This window comes from Chiloscyllium punctatum, chromosome 4, assembly GCF_047496795.1.
Source record: "Chiloscyllium punctatum isolate Juve2018m chromosome 4, sChiPun1.3, whole genome shotgun sequence".
Lineage (NCBI taxonomy): Eukaryota > Metazoa > Chordata > Chondrichthyes > Orectolobiformes > Hemiscylliidae > Chiloscyllium > Chiloscyllium punctatum.
The window spans coordinates 99,847,257-99,871,308 of record NC_092742.1 but is presented as its reverse complement, the minus strand read 5'-3'; the positions used below and the strand labels follow the sequence as shown (position 1 = coordinate 99,871,308).

Genomic DNA, 24,052 nt, shown 5'->3' with positions numbered 1-24,052 from the left:
GGAGAGCTGATCAGTAAATTTGTGGATGATACAAAAGTTGGTAGGGTGGTAAATAGTGTGGAGGATCGCCTCAGATTACAGGAGGATATTGACTGGTGTTCATATGGAATTCAGTCTGGATAAATGTGAAGTGAAGCATTTGGGCAGGACTAATAAGGCAAGTGTATACATGATGAACAGTGGGATCCTGGGAAGCACCGAGGATCACACGGACCCTGATGTGCATTTACACCAATCTCTTAACATATCAGGACAGGAAGACAAAGTGGTTATGATGACAAAGTGATACTTCCCTTTATTAGCCGAGGCATAGAATTTAAGAGCAGGGAGGAAATGCTGGAATTGGTATAAAACCTTGGTTAGGCCACAGTTAGACTATTATGTCCAGTTCTGGAATCCATATTATAGAAGGGAAGTGACTGTACTGGAGAGGTGCCTAGGCTGGAGAGTTTGTTATGAAAAGAGATTGGATAGACTGTCATGATTTGGAGATGCTGGTGTTGGACTGGGATGTACAAAGTTAAAAATCACACAACACCAGGTTATAGTCCAGCAGGTTTAATTGGTTTAATCACTAGCTTTCGGAGCGTCGCTCCTTCATCGGGTGATAGACTGGGGTTGCTTTCCTTAGAGCAGAGGAGATTGAGAGGGGACATGATTGAGATGGATAGAATTAAGAGCGGCAGGGATAGAGTAGACAGGAAGAAACCTTTCCCCTTGATGGAGGGATCAATGACCAGGCGACGTGAATTTAAGGTAAGGGGCAGAGGGTTTAGAGGAGACTAGGAGGGTAAAGAAATTTCACCCAGAGGGTGGTGGGAACCTGGAACACTGTGCCCATACGGGACAGTGAGGCAGAAACCCTCATAACATTGAAGAAATATTTAATGTACACTGTCAATGCCAAGGCAAACAAGGCTATAGGCCAAGTGCTGGAAAACGGCATTAGAATAGTTAGATGGTTGTTTTGATTGGCACAGTCTCAGTGGGCCGAAGGGCCTGTTTTGTGCTGTAGATCTCTGTGACTTATTTCAGGCTGCGCACACCCATGCAGAGAGACACCCACGGACAGACACACACACATCCCCAAGCAGACAGATGGACAGACAGACAGGCACACTCCCAACCGGACAGATACTGACATGTATGTTTCTAATATTATCTCCATGGTCCTCTTGCTGAAGCTAGTCTGTTCACACGCCTCAGTAAAATATTAAAGGTACAGGTTTGTACGTCTAACTGATTTTGACTCAAGCCATATTCCTATCTCTCTCTCTGTCTGTCTGTCTGTCTCTCTGTATCTCTCTCTCTCTCTCTCTCTCTCTCTCTCTCTCTCTCTGAGGTGCTGACAGTTTCTGACAGATGTCTACATATTCCATTTGAAGTTCTGCAGCCTAGAATTTAAACCTTGCAAGGCAGACACTGAGACCCTGTCAGCTTGCTCAGTAATGTCAAGCAGCTCCTTGTCAACTTGAGCTCTCCCTGTTCCTTTTCTCGAAGGAAAGCTATCATTGCTGCAAACAAGAGACCCGGAGATTTGGGCTGAAACCTAGTTCTCTGACCTTTGTCAGCTCACCTCTAGAAATATGGATGCCTGAGGTTTCAGGCTCCATGAATCAGTGGAGGCCGCAGTTCACAATTACTGAGTGGGCAGACTGGGAGGGACACAAAGACTTATTTATCTGTGGTTGGCCTCTGATTTGAATCATCCCTGCTAAGTTAATCCATGCTATAGCTTGGGGAGTGGATTTAGAGAAATAGGCCTTTTGATCTAACTTGTCCATGCTTCCTAACCTGAACTAATCCCATTTGCCTGTGTTCGGCCCAGATCTCTCTCTCAACCCTTCCTATCTGTGTACCTGTCCTAACGTCTTTTAAATGTTGTAATTTTACTCACTTCTCCCACTTCCTCTGGTACGTGCATCACCCTCTGTGAAAAAGTTGCCCCTCATTTCCCTTCATGATCTTTCCCCACTCACCTGAAACCTATACCCTCTAGTTTTAGACTCCCTTACCCTGGGGAAAAGACCTTGGCTGTTCACCTTTATCTATGCCCCTTCATAATTTCATAAACCTCTAGAAGGTAATGCTCAGTCTCGTACGCTTCAGGGGACAAAAATGTCCCAGACTATCCAACTTAAACCGTCTAGTTTCCATGACATTCTTGTCAGTCTTTTTTACACCCTTTCTGGCTTAATAACATCCTTTCTATAACAGGGTGGCTAGAACTGAACAAGATATTCCTAATGTTGCCTTACCAATGTCCTGTACAGCTGCAACATGACGTCCCAACTCCTATACTCAGTGTTCTGACTAATGAAGGCGAGCATTCCAAATGCCTTCACTGCTCTGTCTACCTATGACACCATTTCAGCCCTCTTTGTCTCTGAATGAGGTGGTTGTTGGTTTGAGTGCCGTTCAGAGGGCGGGTGGTCTCCAACCTACAATTCCGGGTGAGATTTCCATATCCAGGGAGTGCTGCTCCCCTGAAGGGAAATGCTGTCCTTTGCAGATCGGACCAGGATGAATTATGGTTCCCTGGCTGAAAGTTTATCCGTATCTTAAAACTGGTCGACTCACTTTGCAGTTTCTAGACGTTCGGGTGGCTGGCTAATCTCCTTCATCACAGCAGAGTCTACACTTCTCAAAGATATTCATAGGGTGGTGGTACTCAACTTGGCAGCAGTGGGGGAGTGTTGAGGATGTGACTGGTGCGAGGGAAATGTCTCTCTCTTCTCTCCCAGTTAATAACTCAGTGGGAACAAACATATGAGCAGGGAGTTGGGGTGTACCTTCTCTCGTGTGTGTGTGTGTGTGTGTGTGTGTGTGTGTGTGTGTATGAGAGAGAGAGGTGATAGCTCCCATGACTGTGGCTGTGTTGGTCGAGCACATGAACTATAGGGAGACACTAAATAGGCTGGGGCAAAACCAATTTTGATTCACTCTCCCAGTGAGCTTCCGCAGCAACCCTATCCCACAGGCCCAGGGTGGGATCAGACTGTCTGCGCCACATCTCTCTCTGTTTCTGTCTCTTTCTCTCTGTCTCTGTGATTCTCTCTGTCTCTCGGTCTTTGTTTCTCTCTTTCTGTCTCTCTGTTTCTCTTTCTCTGTCTGTGTGTGTCTGTCTCTTTCTCTGTCACTGTCTCTCTTATTTCTGTTACTGTCTCCATATTTCTGTCTCACAGTCTCTTTCTTTCTCTATCTCTGTCTCTCTCTCCTCCCACCTGTATCTCTGTCTCTGTTGCAGGGTGTGAGCTGTTGATTTAACTCTCATTCACACCCTCCATAGCAAGGGAGTGGTATAATTTCGAGTGTTGTCAACTGTAGTTCCTTATTTCCTGCCATTATTTCTGGTGGATTTCACTGCCGTTCCACCTTCTACACTGTGCGTCTGCTTCTATTCTTAGAAGACGGGTGACTAAATCCTGGCACAATATTTTAACTTTTAAGTAAACATCGATTATTTTTAAAACAAAAAGGAATCTTGGGCGGTTATTGTGGGGATGGTGACAGTTACTCTGTCAGCATGCACTACTGTTTAAAATAATTAAAGAAGGAAAAGGCACTTAGTATTAGGAGGAGGCCATTCGACCCCATCCTGTGGTGAAATGGATGGAGAGGACACTGGGCAAACAGAGGGTCAGAGGCAAGGACCACCACCACCACTCCTCCATGCTTAATCTGCAGCTCTGATTACCCCCGAATTGGGGCAAATGGAGGTGAGTCATGACCCTCAAGTGACCACAAGATTTATCAGCTTTGTAAATGAGGGGACAAATGAATCTTCTCACCTGGTTCTTTCTTGCTGATATACCAAGAAGGGGGAAAGGGTTTGTCTCCAGGGCCATTTCTGTCGTCTCACCGTCTGCCGGGGAGAGGAGAGCCATCACCAAGGTCCCCATTGAAAATGCAGTGCCCAGAACTGAACACCGTTTCGTGATCAGGCCTAACCACGCCTCCAGTCTGGTCTCCGGCCCTCCTTCTCCCATCCCTCTCAGGTAAAGAGCCACCATTTCTTTAACCACTTTGTCACACCACTGCATTCTTTGGCCAACATCTCTTGCTGCAGTGCACTAGCGAACCTCAGCACAAGCTGGAAGAACAAAATCTCATGTTCCACTAGGGAACTCGACAGCTTTAGAGCTCAATAATTTTAGGCCCTGAGCACCTTCTCTCAAGATCTTACCCCCACCCCCCCAACACACACCAGGCCTTGTCATCACATATGCTGCTACCACAAATAATCCATTGTTAGCCACTAATTGTCCCCATTAGCAGCTGGGCATTTTCCAGGGCTGACCTTTATTCATTCCTTTGTTTGTCCAGATGTCTTTTCTTTCTTTTTCTCTCTCAGTTCCATCTATTGTTTACTCCTCATCCCCACCCTATCTTCAGCATATACAGTGTACCAACCCTTTCCTAGCTACCATCAGTTCTGAAGAAGGATCACTGGGCTGGAAACATTAACTCTGTTTCTCACTCTCCAAAGATCCTGCCAGACCTGCTGAGTTTTTCCAGCAATATTTGTTTCTGATTTCCAGTATCCACAGTTCTTTCCATTTTTTTTGCTTCTTTAACCTTACATCTATAAAAATTATGAGATGCATAGATTGGGTTAACTGTCGGAATCTTTTTTCCAGAGTTGAAATGTCTAAAACTAGGAGGCATGTATTTAAGGTAACGGGTGGAAAGTTCAAAGGAGATGTTTAGATTAGATTAGATTAGATTAGATTACTTACAGTGTGGAAACAGGCCCTTCGGCCCAACAAGTCCACACCGCCCTGCCAAAGCGTACCCACCCATACCCCTACATCTACATCGACCCCTTACCTAACACTACGGGCAATTTAGCATGGCCAATTCACCTGACCTGCACATCTTTGGACTGTGGGAGGAAACCGGAGCACCCGGAGGAAACCCAGGCAGACACTGGGAGAACGTGCAAACTCCACACAGCCTGAGGCGGGAATTGAACCCGGGTCTCCGGCGCTGTGAGGCAGCAGTGCTACCCACTGTGCCACCGTGCTGCCCAAGTGGGACGGTGAGGGGCAAGTTTTTTTAATGCAGAGTGATAGGAGTCTGAAAAGCACTCCCAGGGATGATTGTGGAGGCAGATGTGATAGGGGCATTTAGGGGACTTGTAGGTAAGCTCATGGATATGCAAGGAATGGAGGGATATGGTCCAAAGGCATTCAGAAGGGATTGGTTTAATTTGGTGTCTTGTTTGGTTCCTGTGTTGTACTGTTCAATGTTCTTGTATAGGATGTTGGTGAGGCCTCTCCTGGAGTACGAGGCCTAGTTCTGGTTGACCTGTTATGTGAAGGATATTATTAAGCTGAAGAGGGTTCAAAAAAAATTTACTGCCAAGAACAGAGGGTTTGAGTTATAAAGATAGGCTGGGACTCTTTTTCAGTGGAGATGAGGGGATTGAGGTGTATAAAATCATGAGGGATATAGATAAGCTGAATAGCTAAGGTCTTTTCCCTATGGTAGGGCAGTTCAAAACTAGGGGACATAATTTTAAGGTGAAAGGGGAACGTTTACAAGGGACCTGAGGGGCAACTTTTTCCACACAGGGTGGTTTGTATTGCAAAAAGCTTCCATAGGAAGTGGTAGACGCAGGTGAAATTCCAACATTTAAAAGACTTTTGGACAGGTAGATGAATATGAGCGAAACGCAGGCAAATGGAGCTAGTTCAGTTTAGGAAATCTGGTTGGCATGGACGAGCTGGACCGAAGGGTTTGTTTCTGTGTTCTGCGATGCTATGACTCTGTCTTTCCTGCCTGTGCTGGGTCTTTGCCAATATACTGGACCACAATCTGCCAATACAGTGAATCAACTTGAAACAAGTACAAATAAATTACTGTTTCACTTAAATGAAATGCTGTAGTCGCTGGTGAAGGAGTTACATGCCATAAGGAGTTATGGCCAGACTGGGAGGTGATCGTGGAGTGGATTAAGGCAAGACAGAGAGGAAGTGGTCTCTTCAGGAGAGAAGTGGCAATGGCATCACACCAGAGAAGACACAAATGGCAGAGGATTGACAATGGAAACAGCAGGAAGTGAGGATAAGGGGAACCCTGTAATGGACAGAGGGAGGAGAAAAGGTGAGAGATGAAAGGTGGGAAATAGAATGGGGTATAATAAGCCCAGCTGGGATAGAATCCCTTGTCAATACGAAAGGGAGTATGTATCAGGATAGTTAGGTAAAGTCATCATAGTCTTACTACACTGTATGGCTGCTCTCATTTGAGAGGGACAGCTGGTGATGAGTTTAACCAGGGAGTCACCATGCCTCAGGCGAGGGGAGAGGTTGAGAAAAAGAGTCCTTCATGATAACCTCAACCGGTGTGGGAATTGAATCCACACTGTTGGCATCATTCTGCACCATAAATCAGTAACCAGCCAACTGAGCAAGCCTGAACAAATCTGATGGAGATACAGAAATTAGGATAAAGAGTCCTTTCACAAAGTGGCATATGAGAAACTGTAGCTGTGGGTTCGGAGTAAAGGTTTCCCTGATAGGCCATTTCCAGAGATGCAGAGGGGTCAGCGAGATTGATCAGGAAAGAGTGAGAGGATTGTGCAGATTGGAAACAAGGTGATAGTTGTTTTTCCAGTCTGGGCAAGAGGTGGAAGGTCAGATTTATCCAGTCAGAGAATCCCTACAGTTTGGAACCATGCCATTCAGCCCATCGAGTCCACAACGATCCTCCAAAGTACATCCCACCCAGATACGCCATCACCACCATCTACCCCCACCCCCACCGAATCCCTGTGACCAAGCATTTCCCATGGCTAATTTACCTAGCTTAGTTAAAAATCACACAACACCAGGTTATAGTCCACTAGCTTTCAGAGCAGTGCTCCTTCGTTGGGTGGTTGTGGAGTATAAGATTGTAAGACACAGAATTTATAGCAAAAGTTTACAGCAATAAATTGTACAACCTTATGCTCCACAATCACCTGATGAAGGAGCAGCGCTCTGAAAGCTAGTGCTTCCAATTAAAACTGTTGGACTATAACCTGGTGTTGTATGATTTTTAACTTTGTACACCCCAGTCCAACACTGGCATCTCCAAATCATGATTACCTAGCTTACACATCCCTAGGCACTATGGACAATTCAGAATGGCCAATCCACCTAACCTAACAATCCACCTTTTGCCTAAGAGAGGAAATCAGAGCACCCAAAGGAACCCATGCAGACATGGGGAGAAAGTGAAAACACCACACAGTCGCTGAGAGTGGATCTCTGGTGTTGTGAGGCAGCAAGCAAGCCCCTGAGAAATTGACCAATGTGAGAGGTTGCTAAGAGGTAGGCATTAGCTGGAGCCGGGGACATGAGAGATGTGGGGGGCTCTCGCACTGTTCTGGCTAGATTGTAAAGGGGCTAGACAGCTAATGTGAAGAGGAGGTGGTTAGGGCCAAGGAGGTCATGCAAGGTGGCTCCTGTTTCCTCCCACAGTCCAAAGATGTGCAGGTTAGGTGAATTGGTCATGCTAAATTGCTCATTGTGTTCGGGGATGTGTAGGTTAGGTGCGTTAGTTAGAGGAAATGTAGAGTAATAGGGCATGGGTCTGGGTGGATTACTGTCTGGAGGGTCACTGTGGACCTGTTGGGCCAAATGGCCTGTTTCCACACCGTGGGGAATCTATGGATTTTAATGTAGGTGAGCCATCAAAGGTAAAGGAAAATGTCAAGAGGAAAAAGAAACCAGTTCAGGATGAGGCATTTACCAGAGCAGTGCTCTAGAGAAGGCAGTAGAAGAGACCTATATGGGACTTTTCACAACTTTGGGATAGTCCAGAGTGTTTTACTGCTGGTCAGGCCTGCAATGGAGAGTAGTGGTGATGTAACTGGGTTAGTATCACGCAATCCAGCTGAATGGTCTGAGGAGAGAGAGGTTCAAAATTCCAGGAGTAATTCGGAATTGAAAGCTGGTCACTGATGGTGATTACACAACGATAGTGCTGATTGTCTCAAATGTGATCATGACCAGATGATCTGTTTTTGTGACATTGGTTTGAGGGATAAATATGAGTCAGGACACAGATAATAATTCACCTACTCTTCACGATAGTGTTGTGGCATTGTGTACATGTCCCTAAGACAGCAATCATACAGGACTTTAGTTTGATGTCTCGTCAGTTTCTGGGCACAATGCAAGTGCCTTCAGGAAGCAGGCAGCCTCTGTCGTAAGCAAATCCTGCAGGATATGGTGGGATTGCAAATTCCGCTGGGATCAATTAAGCAGGAGCTGGGGACTGAAAGCTGCTTCCTCTGAGAGGGAGCTATGTGAGTTTCTGCACGCTGGCGGGAGATACTTAGTTTATACAATCATTTATCTTTGGAACATTTCAAGGGATGGTTTAATGGGGGGCATTTCTGATTAATCCTTGAGCTAATGTGATGGTAACATATTCTAATTCTAATCTCTTAAAGTCAGGAGTTACACAATACCATGTTATAGTCCAACAAGTTTATTCAAAATCACAAGCTTTTGGAGCAGTACTCCTTTGTCAGGGGAAGTCATGAGCTAGAAGGAGAGACTAGATAGGCTTGGATTGTTTTCTTTAAAGCAAGGAAGACTGAGGGGTAACATGATTGAGATGTATAACATTGAGGGGTATAGACAGGGTGAATAGAGAGCAGCTGTTCCCCATGGTTCAGGCACCAATCACAAGGGGGCATACTTTTAGGGTAAGGGGCAGGAGATTCAGAGGGGATTTGGGGGAAAAGATTCCCACTCAGTGGGTGGTAGCAATCTGGAATGCACTGCCTAGGAACGCAGTGGAGGCTGAAAACCTTTCAAACTTTAAAATGATAGTTCAGATATCGTAACATTCAAGGATATGGGACAAATGCAGGAAGTTGGGATTAATGTGCCTCTAGTGGTAGTTATATCAGTGCAGACTCGATGGGTCGAAGGGCCTTTTCTGTGCTGTTTATATCTATGACCTTCATGCTTGGGCCCTCTGAGCCCTTCATAATCATCCTTTAAACTGTTGATGCATCTGGTCACCAGCGAGATGATCCAGACTGGAATTTGATGTTATTCCTGGTCCACATAAACAAGGAATGTTATCCAGCCAAAGTGAGAGAACCAGCAAATAACCAGAGAGTTTGGCTTCTGTGCTGCTTAAAATAGTACGTTGTTACTGGCTGTTGTTTGAAATAGTACATCAGATCTTCGATGTCTGTCCTTTAAAGGCAAAATATACTTTGTTTTTCTTTGATTCCCACATCCTGTGAAAGAATAACAGGCAAGGTCAAAATGTCCCTAATTGCCTATGAACCTCAGGGGCTTGCTTTCCTCAATACTTCAGAGGATCCACAGTAACGTGTAGGCCAGCATATTTGAAGAACCTCTGCATCATCATAGAAGATAGGAGCAGGAGTAGGCCATTTGGCCACTCGAGCTTGCTCTCCCTTGCGTTCAAAGTAGTCCCCGTTCCCACTTTGTCTCCCGTATCCTTTGATCCCTTTAGCCCAAAGCTCTATATCTGATTCCTTTTAACGTTGTGTTCCTAAAGATCAAAGTTAAACAATGAAATGATTAATCTTCAACCCAGTGCCAAGGTCAGATTACAAGCCTGAGGGAAATTGAATTGGAGTCTGTCATGCCGAAGATTGACTCCCAAGAGGAAATATTTTCTACTGTAACAATAACCAACAGTTCACATACAATTGTGACAGTATCAATTATATTCTGCTTGGGTATTTGGAGAACAGAATTTATTTTTATATTGTACTCCTAAGGAGTCAGAGTTCTTCATGCTGGAAAATCAAACAATCCAATAATAATGCAACACAAATAACACAGAAAATGGTTTAATGCTAATAGATTAAAACAGGTTTTTGAATTCAGTGATGATAAATTAAGACTGGACGGTATGCAGTGTAGCCATTGGCATTGATTGGAGTGAGAGAGAGAGAGTGAGATCTGAAGTTTTTGTCCCAACCTCCCTTTGATTCCAGATGCTTTGAATTTCTAATATTTACAGTCTGGGTCATGTGGCATTGCCCCATGGGGAGAAAAGGGATTCCAAAAGCAAATCTATTCCTGCCTTCCTTTGAGTCTGTTTTGCACAGTTGCTAGCACCTCTCTTGCTTCTGGTAGGTAGCTTATGGGTTCAAGTCCCACATTGTCCATATGTCGGGAAGGAGTGCTGCACTGTTGGAGACATCCTTCATAGAACATAGAACATAGAACAATACAGCGCAGTACAGGCCCTTCGGCCCTCGATGTTGCGCCGATCAAAGCCCACCTAACCTACACTAACCCACTATCCTCCATATACCTATCCAATGCCCGCTTAAATACCCATAAAGAGGGAGAGTCCACTACTGCTACTGGCAACTGCTACTGCTACTGCCTCATCTGAGGCATGGAACCGAGACCCTGAGGTGGAAGGAGAAGATCCCATTGCAAGAAGAGGGAGCAAGAGGCTTTGCTGTCAACATTTGGCTTGATTTGATTTAATATTATCACATGTACCGAAATACAGTGAAAAGTTTTTTGTTTGTGTGCAGTACAGGCAGATCATACCATACAAAGTGCATTAGGGTAATAGAACAGAGCAAGGAATACAATGTTATGGTTGCAGAGAAGATGCACAAAGAGTGAAACCAACATTAAATTTAAAATTTCAGAGTCCATTCAGAAGTCTATTAGCAGCAGGGAAGAAACTGTTCTTGAATCTGTTGCTACGTGTGTATAAACTTTTGTATCTTCTATCCCACAGATGAGATTATAACTGGGGTGGGAGAGGTCTTTGCTAATGTTGGCTGCCTTTCCAAGACAGCAAGAAGTATACATGGAGTCAATGGATAGGTGGTTGGCTTGGATTGGGCTGATGGACTGGGCTTTGTTCACAACTCTCTGCAGTTTCTTACAATCTTTGGCAGAACACTTGCTAAATCTCCCAGCCAGCAGTCATCACTCAACCCCACAATCTGATCATTGTCACCTTGTTATTCATTGGGAGCTTGTTGTGTACTTATTGGCAGCATTACCTGCCTTCGAGAACTACGATATACTTTGAAAGTATTCCATTGGCCGCAGAAACATTTGGGACATCTCAAGGTTGCTAAAGGTGCTGTGTAAATGCAGGTCTTTTTCTTCTTGGAATGTCTGGGGAATATGAGACCACCCCCTATTCCTTTGTCAGATGTAAAAGGGCATAAAGAGGAGAGAAAAACTGAGTGGGTGGTGGGGAAAGGTTTATTCAGACAGCGCATCATGCGGTCAGATCACTTTTACTCTGGGAGGCTCCCTGCACTTTCTATCCAGCTCCTGAGCCAAGCAGAGAGTGAGAATGGTGTTCCCAACATGTGTGTTCTGGTGAATGAATAATTGAGCGAAGGCTATGACCGATTTACTGACTGCTCTTGTTTCAGCCGAGAAAGTGACCTCTCTGGGAAGGGATTGGCACAAGTTCTGTCTGAAATGTGAACGCTGCAACAAGATTCTGTCGCCCGGGAGTCATGCCTCGGTGAGTACCACATCACACCACAGAGAGTCCTGTCTCCATATGCCATCGGCAGCACAATGACCATGACAGGCATCACCTCACCAACCAGTTATCACTAAACATAGACTGTGATCCCAACATGGTATACCAGGTGTCGCATAAACTCTAGGAGAAAGTGAGGACTGCAGATGCTGGAGATCAGAGCTGAAAATGTGTTGCTGGAAAAGCGCAGCAGGTCAGGCAACATCCAAGGAGCAGGAGAATCGACGTTTTGGGCATGAGCCCTTCTTCAGGAAATCTGGACTTCCTGAAGAAAGGCTCATGCCCAAAACGTCAATTCTCCTGCTCCTTGGATGCTGCCTGACCTGCTGCGCTTTTCCAGCAACACATTTTCAGCCGCATAAACTCTGCACATGGCAAAAGATACCACGTATACTCGGGGCATCGGGTAGCTGCATCTACTCTACAAGGGGCAGCAGGTAACTGCGTCTAACTGGGGCGGCATGGTGGGTCAGTGTTTAGCACTGTTGCCCCACAGTACCAGGGTCCCAGGTTCGATTTCAGCCTCGGGCGACTGTCTGTGTGGAGTTTACACATTCTCCCCATGTCTGTGTGGGTTTCCTCCAGGTGTTCTAGTTTCCTCCCACAGTCCAAAGATGTGCAGGTCAGGTGAATTGGCCATGCTAAATTGCCCGTAGTGTTAGGTGCATTAGTCAGAGGGAAATGGGTCTGAGTGGGTTACTCTTTGGAGGGTCGGTGTGGACTGGTTGGGCCGAAGGGCCTGTTTCCACACTGTATGGAATCTAATCTACTCTACATGGCGCAGCAAATATCGTGTATACTGTACATGGGGCACCAGGTATTTTTAGGGCATTTAAATGGTCATTGGATAAACATACGGATGAAAATGGAATATGGCCTTTGATATCCTGATAACTGGAGTAGGGTTAACCATCAGGATGGAACATTGTTCAGCTCTCCTTATCTCTCCGGTCTCTGCTTACACTTCCCTGAGGCAGATAGGCTCTGAAGTTCACATGCATACAGTGACACGCACGCGTACACTCTCACTCGCACAAACACACGCGTGCACACACACACAAAAATACATGCACACAAAGACGCACACAAATATACACTCAAATATGTGTGCACAGACAGATGTCCACGCAAACATACAGACACAGACATATGCACAGGCACACACAGCTTATTGGTGGCTGAACTGTTCCAGATGTGAGACTGCTTGGTCAGATGTTTGCAGCACCTGCCACGCTCTTGCGGCTGGACTGTTGAGTGGGAAAGGCTCTACGTGCACCGACCACACCAGCTCCACACACCTTTGGCTCTTTGCAAAGCGGTGAAAGTGTAGTTTGGACCCTGCTGTTTCCTTGACCTTGATTTAGCTAGTTGTAAGATCAGAGTAAGGGAGCTGGTGGGTGGGTGTGTATGTGTGTTGGTGCATGCGTCTGCGCTAGTGTTTTTGTGTATGTATGTGTGCGTGTCTGTTTATATGTCTGTGCAAGTGAGTGTATGTATGTACATAAGAGAGCAAGGATATTATTGCACCGTGTTGCAAGCTGCAAAACAGCTGCCCAATGGGATAATAGATTGCTGTCAGTTTATGGTTAAAAATACACACAAATGATCACACAACATTTCAGTACAGAGGTAGCATTTGGAACATCATGTTGAAGCCAGCTATCCAACTCACCTCTCTCACCTGCTCTTTCTCTATCCACCTGCAAACATAGAACATAGCACACGAAAGTGCTGTACAGTTCTTTCGGCCCTCGATGTTGCGCTGACCTGTGAAACCAATCTGAAGTCCATCTAACCTATACTATTCCATTTTCATCCATTTGTTTATCCAATGACAATTAAAATGCCCTTAAAGTTGTCAGGTCTAGTATTGTTGCTGGCAGGGCATGCCACACCCCTACTACTCTCTAAATGGGCAGCACGGTGGCACAGTGCCTCAATTCCCACCTCAGGGTGGAGTTTGCACATTCTCCCAGTGTCTGCGGGGGTTTCCTCCGGGTGCTCCGGTTTCCTCCCACAGTCCAAAAATGTGCAGGTTAGGTGAATTGGCTATGCTAAATTGCCCGTAGTAGTAGGTGAAGGGGTAAATGTAGGGGAATGGGTCTGGGTGGGTTGCTCTTTGGAGGGTCGGTGTGGGCTTGTTGGGCCGAAGGGCCTGTTTCCACGCTGTAGGGAATCTAATCTAATCTAATCTAATCTAATCTAAATAAAGAAACTACCTCTGACATCTGTCCTACATCTTTCACTCTTCACTTGAAAGCTTTGTGCCCTTAAGCTCACCATCACCATTCGAGGAAAAAAGCTCTCACTGTCCACCCTATCTAATCCTCTGGTTACCTTATGTCTCAGTTAAATTACCTCTCAACTTTCTTCTCTCTAACGAAAACAGCCTCAAGTCCCTCAGCCTTTCTTCATAAGACCTTCCCTCCACCAGGCAACATCCTAGTAAATCTCCTCTGAACTCTTTCCAAAGCCTTCACATCCTTGCTATAATGCAGTGACCAGAACTATACGCAGTACTCCAAGTGCAGTTGTACCAGAGTTTTGTACAGCTACAGCATGACCTCAAGGCTCCAAAATTCAATCCCTCTGCCAATAAAAGCTAACGCACCATTTGCCGCCTTAACAACCCAATCAACTTGGGTGGCAACTTTCAGGGATCTATGCACATGGACACAAGAATCTCTTTGTTCATCTACACTACCAAGGATCTTACTAGTAGCCCAGTACTCTATCCCTGTTGCTCCTTCCAAAGTGAATCACCTCACGCTTTTCCGCATTAAACTCCATTTGCCACCTCTCAGCCCAGCTGTCAGCTTATCTATGTCCCTCTTTAACCAGCAACATCCTTCGTCACTATCCACAACTCACTGACCTTAGTGTCATATGCAAATTTACTAACTCATCCTTCTACGCCCTCATTCAAGTCATGTATAAAAATGACAAACAGCAGTGGCCCCAAAACATATATTTGCGGTACACCACTAGTGACTGATCTCCGGTATGAACGTTTCCCATCAACCACAGCCCTCTGTCTTCTTTCAGCTAGCCAATTTTTCATACAAACCACTAAATCACACTCAATTCCATGCCTCTGTATTTTGTGCAATAGCCTTATCAATCACCTTACTGAAGTCCATATACACCATATCAAACATTTGCCCTCAATGACGATATTTGGTCACCCTCTCAAAGAACTCAATAAGGTTTGAGGCATGACCTACCCTTCACAAAACCATGTTGATTATCCCTAATCAACTTATTTCTTTCTATATGATTATAAATGCTATCTCTTATAACTTTTTCCAATACTTTACCCACAACGGAAGTAAGGCTCACTGCTCTATAATTACCAGGGTTGTCTCTACAAGGAGAGAACATTTGCTATCCTCCAATCTTCTGGCACTATTCCTATAGACAATGACGATATTAAGATCAAAGCCAAAGGATCTACAATCTCCTCCCTGGCTTCCCAGAGAATCCTAGGATAAATCCCATCCGACCCAGGGGACTTACTCTTTCCAGAATTGCTAAAATGTTCCTTCTCTCCCAGTATTTACTCCATTCCTTTTTTTTTGAAAATAATGACCATGTCTGCTTTAGTCGGGGGAATAAGGGATCATAACTGTTCATTGTGTGGGGTTGGGTTGGGTGGAGGGGCGGAGGGAAGACTCAATTCACCTCTGTCCTTTTCCCAGTCATCTGTAACAATTCATTCTTAAATGTATTGTCAAAACTATTCTGAATAATTCAGAATGTTCCATGGTTACAGTCCAGCAAATATTGTCTTACAGTGAAATTGCTCGTATTTGGCAGGTTTATGTTCTATCTTTGTAATTCTCTACTGCAGAGAGCTGAGGATACTAGTTGAAAGTACCATTGAGAATATTCAAGATAGAAAGTGGTAGACTTGCAGAAACACAAGAGTTCTTTTATTTGTTCACGGGATATAGGCATTACTGACTGCGCCCAGCATTTATTGCCCATCCCTCATTGTCATTGAGAGTCAGCTACACTGCAGAGGGTTTGGAGTGACATGTAGGCCAGACCAAGTAAGGATGGCAGATTTCCTTCCCTGAAAGATGTTACTGAACCTGATGGGCTTATAACGACAGTCGTTATACAGTTGCTACTTTGTGAAAGGCCGAGGTTTTGAAAATTGAATTATCACTGCAGTGGTGAGGATTAGAACCTGTGTCACAAAAGCATGAGCCTAGGGATCTGGATTAACTCATCCACTGTGCCAGTCCCTCCCCTTTAAGGATGTGGGATGGTGCAGGAAAGTAGTCAAGCTAGATCATCCATGATTGCACCTTGCTACAGGAAGGATATTACTAAAATTGTAGAGGATTCAGAAAAGATTTACCAGGTTGTTGCTGGAACTAATGGGTTTGAGTTACAGGAAGAGGCTGAATAGGTTGGGACTTTTTTCACTGGATTGTAGGAAGTTGAGCGGTGACCTTTTAGAGGTTTATAAAATTATGAAGGACACAGATAAGGTTAATCTTTTCATTTAAAAAGGGGCATTCAGCCCTTCTTTCATTCCATAAATCATATCGCACGAAAACAGACCTAGGGTAGGTGAGTTCAAAACTAGAGGAGCAGAGGTTTACGGTGAGAGGAGAAAGATTAAAGAGCCACTTGAGGGACAACCTTTTCATGCAGAGGGTGGTTCATATGTGGAATGAACTGCCAGGGGACATGGTAGGTGCAAGTCGCAAAATTTAAAAGACATTTGAATAGGCATATGGATAGAAAAGGTTTACAGGGATATGGGCCAAATGCAGGCAAGTGGGACTAGTCTAGGTTGGGAAGCTTGATCACCATAGACAGTTGGGCTGAAGGTTTATAAGATGATCAGAGGAATAGATAGAGTAGACAGTCAGAAACTTTTTCCCCGGGTACAACAGAGTGTTACAAGGGGACATAAATTTAAGGTGAAGGGTGGAAGGTATAGGGGAGATGTCAGGGGTGGGTTCTTTACCCAGAGAGTGGTGGGGGCATGGAATGCGCTGCCCGAGGGAGTGGTAGAGTCAGATTCATTGGCGACCTTTAAGCGGCATTTGGATAGGTACATGGATGGGTGCTTAATCTAGGATAGAAGTTCGGCACAACATCGTGGGCCGAAGGGCCTGTTCTGTGCTGTATTGTTCTATGTTCTATGTTCTATGTCTGTTTCCCTGTTGTATGACTTTATGACATATTGAATGCTAGATTAGGCTACATGGGCTGTATAGCCTCCTCTTGTCCTTTTTATTTTTAATGAAAGAGCATGAGGGCATGTGTTCAAGTTACTGCAATAAGCGTAGGGCTCATATATTCACTGCAACGGGCGCCACGTCTAGACCAATTAGGAGTCTCTGGCAGAATCTTCTGGAAGAGCTGCTTCCAGTGGGCCTCCACCCAATTACAGGCCTCTTTCTCCTTCCCAGTAAACAAACTGCTTCAATAAAACTTTGAAACATATGCAAGGTGACACCAACCTTGCCACAAGCAAAACCCCTGAAACATTGAATTGTTTAAAGGGAGCTGGAGAAATTAAAGAGCTGAGTCATGGCCTGAGAGAGAGAATTTAACACGGTAGGTGTGCTTTGAGATAGAAACAACTATCGTCTTCTGAATGGATAAAGGGAGGCTGTTTTACTGAATGACTAATTCAGCGAGATTTTAAATTCAACTGAGAAGTTCAAGAATTGAAAGCTTGTGTTAGTAATGATGACTCATTGTCATAAAAATCCACTCCTTTAGCAAGGGAAGGAAATCTATTGCCTTAACAGCAGTGAAGGAAGAGAGTTCTGAAGGCCATTTTGACCAAGTTCAGGCCATCTCTCTCCTGGACTGCAGTGAGAGAGGAAGGTGGACTTATCTTGGTCCATTGGAAGTACCAGAGACAGAGGTAGAACTGGAAAAGAGGTTCCGTTGTGGAATTACAAGCAGCTCTGGGATAAATTAAAAAGCGGAGCCATGGAAGTAATCTCTGAAAATTGGCATAGAGCAAATAAGATTAGAGGTAAATGCATGGCTTAAAAGATTGGTTTGGGGAAAGTGGCCTCTGATTCAAGGGCCACTAGCACCAATACTGGGGAAAGAAACTGCTGTTCCATTGGGATGGCTTATAAAATCATGAGGGGCATAGATAGGATGAATAGGTATGGTCTTTCCTCTAACGTTGGGGAAGTCCATAACTGGAGGACTTAAGTTGAGAGGAGAAAGATTTAAAAAGGACCTGAGGTGCAACTTTTTCCACACAGAGGGTGGTGCACATGTGGAACGAGCTCCAGAGGAAGTGGTAGAGGTGGGTGCAATTAAAGTTTAGAGGGCCAGTGCAGGCACATGCCATTAGTTCAGTTTAGGTAACCTGGTTGGTATGGGCGAGTTGGGCCGAAGGGTCTGTTTCCATGCTGTATGGAACTGGCTTTGTAGACAAGGCTTTAATGAACCTAATTAGTGGGGGCAAGGGTTTAAAAAAAAATCAGACAGAAATGAGAGAACAGAGGTATAGGATAGTGAAGAGGTGAGCAATAATCAGTGTGACAGGAACTGGTAGAAAATAGTAAAGTCTAATAAAAATTAGAACCAGGGAGAGTAATAATAGTACAAAAGTCCAAGTTTAAGGATTTTTTTATCTGAATGTACACACCATTCTTAACAAGGTAGATGAGTTCACAGCTCAAATAGAAATAAATTAAAATAATTTGATAGCTATTACAGAGACATGGCTGCAGGATGACCAAGACAGGGAGCTCAATACTCCAAGCTGTTCAACATTCCAGAAGAATAAACAAAGCGGAAGTGGGGTAGATTTGATAATAAAAGATGGTATCAGTGCAGTGATGAGTATTGATCTAGGTGATATCGATCGTGATGTGGAAACAGTTTGGGTGGAAATAAGGAATAGCAGGGGAAAGAAGTCATGAGTGAAGTCATCATTGCAGAATAAAGTATAAATTGGGAAATAATGGAGGTACTGCAATTGTCATGGGTGATTTGAATCTGCATATTGACTGGACCAATCAGATGGGTAAGGGTAACAGGAAAGACAATTTGTTGAGTGCATCAGGGATTGTTTCTTAGAGCAGTACATTGCAGTAACCTACCCAGGAAAAGATTATTTCACATCTAGTAATGTGTATGATGAGGTAGGATTAACAAGTGATCTCTTAATTAAGGATCTTCTAGGCGATAGTGATCACAACATGGCAGAATTTCAAATTTAGTTCAAGGGAGAGTCAAGTGGGTCTCAAACCAGTATCCTCAAATTAAATAAGGACAATTACAGTAGGACTAAGAAAGAGTTGTTTAAACTGGGCTGGGAAAGTAGATGAAGGAGAAAGTCAGTGGATGAGCAATGTTAGGATTTTAAACAGATGTTTCACAATGCTCAGCAAAAATGTATTCCAGTAAAAAGAAGGACTCAATGAGACAGATAGTGAAAAAGCTAATGGGTAAACAGGGGGCGCGGATGGTACAGGAGGATACGATGAACGGGTAGTGGCAGGAGGTTTGAGGGGACTGTAAGTGATGGTACCTAGCAGATGAACCAAAAGAGCAGTCTGTAAGATGTCAAGTGGATTAGGGTCGAAAAGTGTGGTGCCGGAAAATGACAGCTGGTCAGGCAGCATCCAAGGAGCAGGAGAGGTAATGTTTCGGGCATAAGCCCTTCAACACATATTCCTGATGTAGGGCTTATGCCCAAAACATCAACTCTCCAGCGCCACTGATCTCGAGCATCTGTAGCCCTCGCTTTCACCTGTCAAGTGGAATAGCCCCTGTCTCTTTTGAGCTTGCTCTGCCATTCAGTCCAACAATCATCAACTAATCTGCATCCTTCGCTCCTGTACCTAGATGCTCTGTGCATTTGTGACAGTGTTGCCGATATGTTTCATTAGGAAGCCACTTGGTTATTTTCAAAAGCCTCATTCTAAGCTTTCTCTCTGACTATTCACTTTCTTTTTACTCTCCCTTGTCAGTCCTGCCTGGTAAAGGGCCCTCACACTGTCTGAGTGGTTGTTCTACGTCATTATGAGTTAAAGTAGCCCCCTCCAATGACCCTATTTGTATTGGAGCTCCCCTCAGTAGTTCAGCAGCTGATTGTCCTGTCAACACATGGGAGCTTCGGATCTGTGTTTCCGAACATGGTCTGACGGCCACACTGAGTGATTGATTGCATCGAGAGCTGTCACCTCCTTCTCTCAGCTGAACTTCGCCAGTCCACTGGCAGCTCCTTGCTTGTCATGTTACCCAGCTATCTCACCGCACCAATGATAAATGGAGTGAATCCCCAGGATCTCAGGAACAGAAGCTGCTTGGAGAGCAAGCTATTTGAAGTACTCAGTAACGGAAGGCATCTGTTTTCAATTTTAACCATTATATTAGTTTTGGCATTTTCCGGGCCTGCCTTGCAGCATTTCTGACAGGGACAAATCTGTTTAACAGGGTGAGCAGCAGGGAAAGAATAAAACCATTAGACATAGGAGCAGAATTAGGCCATTCAGCCTATCCAGTTTGATGTGCCTTTTGATGAGATCATGCTTGATCTGATAATCCTTAACTCCACTTTCCTGCTTTATCCCCATGAACTTGGTGAGTTACTGCAGTGCGCCTTGTAGTTTATACACATTGCTGCTACTGAACATCGGTGGTGGAGGAAGTGGATGTTTGTGGATGGGGTGCCAATCAAATGGGTTGCATTGCCCTGGATGGTGTGAAGTTTCTTGAGAATGCTTTAAAATAGCAATTAGTCATGTGATCCTCTTCTACACATCTTTATTTTCGATATCGCAAGAAGATAAGAATCAGGGGCAGGAATAGGCCATTCAGCTCATTGAGCCCGTTCTGCCATTTAACGCAGTCATGGCTGATCTCATCTTGGCCTCAACTCCATTTTTCCTGCCTGCTCCCCGTAACCCTTAAACCCATTGCTAATTAAACGTCTGTCTATCTCCTCCTCAAATTTATTTATTGTACCAGCATCCACCACACTCTAGAGAACTGAATTCCACAGATTCAAAACTCTTCGAGAGAAGTAGTTTCTCATCATCTCGGTTTTAAATCTGCCAAATGTTATGCTAAAATGATGACCTCTTGTTCTGGATTGACTCTTGAAGAAATCTCTCCATATCTTTGTCAATCCCCTTCGGCATTTTGCATACCTCGTCTCATTCTTCGAAACTCCAGACAGTATAGTCATAAGCTGCTGAATTTCTCTCTTCATAAGACAAACCCTCATCTTCTGAATCAAACCTCTGAACTACTTCCAATACAATTAGAGCTCTCTCCAAGTAAAGGACCATCATGTGCCAGGTGAAGGGACCAAACCCCTCCATGAGGGATCTGAGCTCTACCCAAGGTTTTGTACAAACACTAAAACAAAATGAGTTGAATTTGGATAAATGCAAGGTATTGCATTTTGGTAAAACAAAAGGAGAAGACTTTTTTTTAGATTAGATTACTTACAGTGTGGAAACAGGCCCTTCGGCCCAACAAGTCCACACCGACCCGCCGAAGTGCAACCCACCCAGACCCTATGCCCCTATATTCACCCCTGCCCCTAACACTATGGGCAATTTAGCATGGCCAATTCACCTAACCTGCACATTTTTGGACTGTGGGAGGAAACCGGAGCACCTGGAGGAAACCCACACAGACACTGGGAGAATGTGCAAACTCCACACAGTCAGTCGCCTGAGGCGGGAATTGAACCCGGGTCTGTGGCGCTGTGAGGCAGCAGTACTATCCACCGTGCCACTGTACTTATACAATTAAAAGTAGAACAGGGAGACCTCAGAGTTCAGGTACATAATTCTTTGAAGTTTGCATTTCATGCACTTCCCTTCAGCATAGGAGTTGGGATGTTTTGTTGAGTTTGTACAGGACATTGGTGAAACTTCTTCTGGAGTACTGTGTCCAATTCTGGTCACCCTGTTAGAGGAGCAATACAATTAAAATGGAGAGGGTTCAGAAGAGATTTATTTGGATGGTTTGAGTTATAGGAAGAGACTGGAATAGGCTGGAACGTTTTTCACTGGAGCTTAGGAGGTTGAGAGGTGACCTTACAGAAGTTTATAAAATCATGAGGGGCATAGATAATGTGAATGGCAGATGTCTTTTTCCGAGGGTGGGGGATATCAAGACCAGGGCACACATTTTTAAGGTGAGAGGAGAAAGACTTCTAAAAAAAAATACTTGAGCGGCACCTTCTTAAGACAGAGTGGTTTATAGGTGGAATGAACTTCCAGAGGAAGCGGTGGACACAGGTACAGTTACAATCTCGAAAAGACATTTGGATAAGTTAATGAAAAGGAAAGGTTTGGAGGGATATGGGCCAGGAGCAAGCAGGTAGGACTAGTTTATTTTGGCATTATTGTTGTTATGGACTGGTTGGACCGAAGGGTCTGTTTCCATGCTGTATGACTTTATGATATGGCATTCTTAAACTTTCCAGCGCAGCAATAGAATCTGGAGAGGTGATGGCCTAGTGGTATTAATCTTTGGGCGCAGGTGTATTCTGGGGATCTTGGTTCAAATCCTCTCCTGTCTGATTTGAATTCAACTTTTTTCAGAGTTGGAATTAAGAGTTTGATAACCATGCAGCTCCTAACAGTTAGTGACGGGCAAAAAATTGCCAGTCTAGCCAATGGTGCACACATCCTATGAATGAATTAAAACAAAAAAAGCCACAAGTAATCCATTGGGTGAGAAGGATAGTATTGGCAGCTACAGCCAATAAGATGATTAAAGGGGCTAAATGTTTTACAAATGTCCATGCCACTAATTTGGTGATAAATCGATGTTCAACACAGTTGTATGATAATCCTTGGGCAATTTCACAGGCACTTACTCTGTCTGTTTTAAGTGAGTTGCGCCACATATAAACACAGCACATGGTGGAATGTAGTTTATACTTTAATCCCACCAACTGTTGTTTCAAGATTACAGTTTGTAGAGAAGCAGATGGGTCTGCTGCATCCTGTTAGAAACCATCCGGGACTCTTTTGGCTCTATTCATGGAAGCAGAAAAGTACAAAAGGAAGGAGGTTGGTTAATCCTTCATAAATCACTGTTTAGGTCACAGAGGGATTGTTCAAGGTACCTACACTTTAGGAAAGATGTTGAGAGGTTTACCAGAATATAAAAATTTCTAAAAGGTGACATGAAGTTGAAACTTTTTATCATGCCCTCATCAGGATCCAAAAACAAGAAAGCCACATTTAGAAAGGATTTCTCAATATCATAGAATCATAGTATCCCGACAGTGTGGAACCAGGCCATTTGGCCCAAGAAGTCCACAGCAACCCTCTTGATGAGTAACCCATCCAGACCCATTCTCCTACCCTATTACTCTATATTTACCTCTGTCAAATGCGCCTAACTTTCACATCCCTGAACACTATGGGCAATTTTGCATGACCAATTCATCAAACGTGCACGTCTTTGAATTGTGGGAGGAAACCGGGGCACCCGGAGGAAACCCATGCAGATGGGGGGGAGAATGTGAAAACTCCACACAGACAGTCGCCTGAGGCTGGAATCGAACCCAGGTCCCTGGTGCTGAGAGATAGTAGTGCTAGCTACTGAGCCGAATATATACAGCATGAGAAGAGAGCGCTTTGGGGATAGCCAATCTCAGCTAGAGCACCATGATAGTATCCTGACCAAATAGAGTGCACTTGCCTGGTTTGAATTCAATCCATTACCTTGACTGTTAGTCGTCTCCTTGCCAATCGAAGTCCAATGACACATCGTTGATTCTTTCATTTTTGGATTTGGTTTTCTTGCATTTAGGTCCTGATGAAAAGCTTTGACTCCACATTTCCTTTTCAGCAATGTTTTTGCTAGAATGGCATCAAGAATGAGAGGTGGAATAGAAAAGATTTGCCTTTGCACTGCACTTTCCTCGGCCTTCAGATGCCTCAAAGCGTTTTTGCAGCCAATGAAATAGTATAAGTCAGTGTGAGCATGAGGGGGTGGCAGTTAGACTGGAGCCAGAAATGTTTTCCTTGGAGTGACGAATGATCATGTCAGATTTGATGGAGCCCATAAACATTGGAGGCCCCTTGAAACAGACCAAACAAGAGGCAGTCGTGTCCACTGGCAGGAGATTTGATAACCTGAGGGCACAATTTTAAGATAATTGGCAAACCAACCTAAGGAGCAATGAGAAGAATTTTTTGATTTAAAAAAACACAAATAACTTTCTTTTGTGTGCATCCACTTGTGATCTGGAACGCAAATTGCTGGCAACCGATAGTAACCTTGAAAAAGGAACGAGAGTCATGGAGATGTACAGCTCAGAAACAGATCCATCAGTCCAACTCGTCTATGTCAACCAGATATCCTAAATTATTCTAGTCCCATTTGCCAGTATTTGGCCAAATTCCTCTAAATCTTTCCTATTCATATAGCTGTCCAGCTGCGTCTTAAATGTTGTAATTGTACCAGTCTCCACCTCCACCTCTAGCAGCTTATTCGATACATGCATCACACTCTGCATGCAAAATTTGCCCCGCAGGTCCTTTTTAAATCTTTTTCC

General features: G+C 44.3%; 1 protein-coding gene across 1 annotated transcript in view; it reads left to right on the top strand.

The window, feature by feature from the left end:
- LOC140476589 (cysteine-rich protein 2-like) overlaps nt 1-24,052 on the top strand; it is a 56,808-nt gene that overhangs the window by 14,444 nt on the left and 18,312 nt on the right. Inside the window, exon 2 of the mRNA XM_072569409.1 lies at nt 11,405-11,499. Coding sequence (XP_072425510.1) covers nt 11,405-11,499 — 95 coding nt within the window. The remainder of the gene's footprint in view (nt 1-11,404; nt 11,500-24,052) is intronic.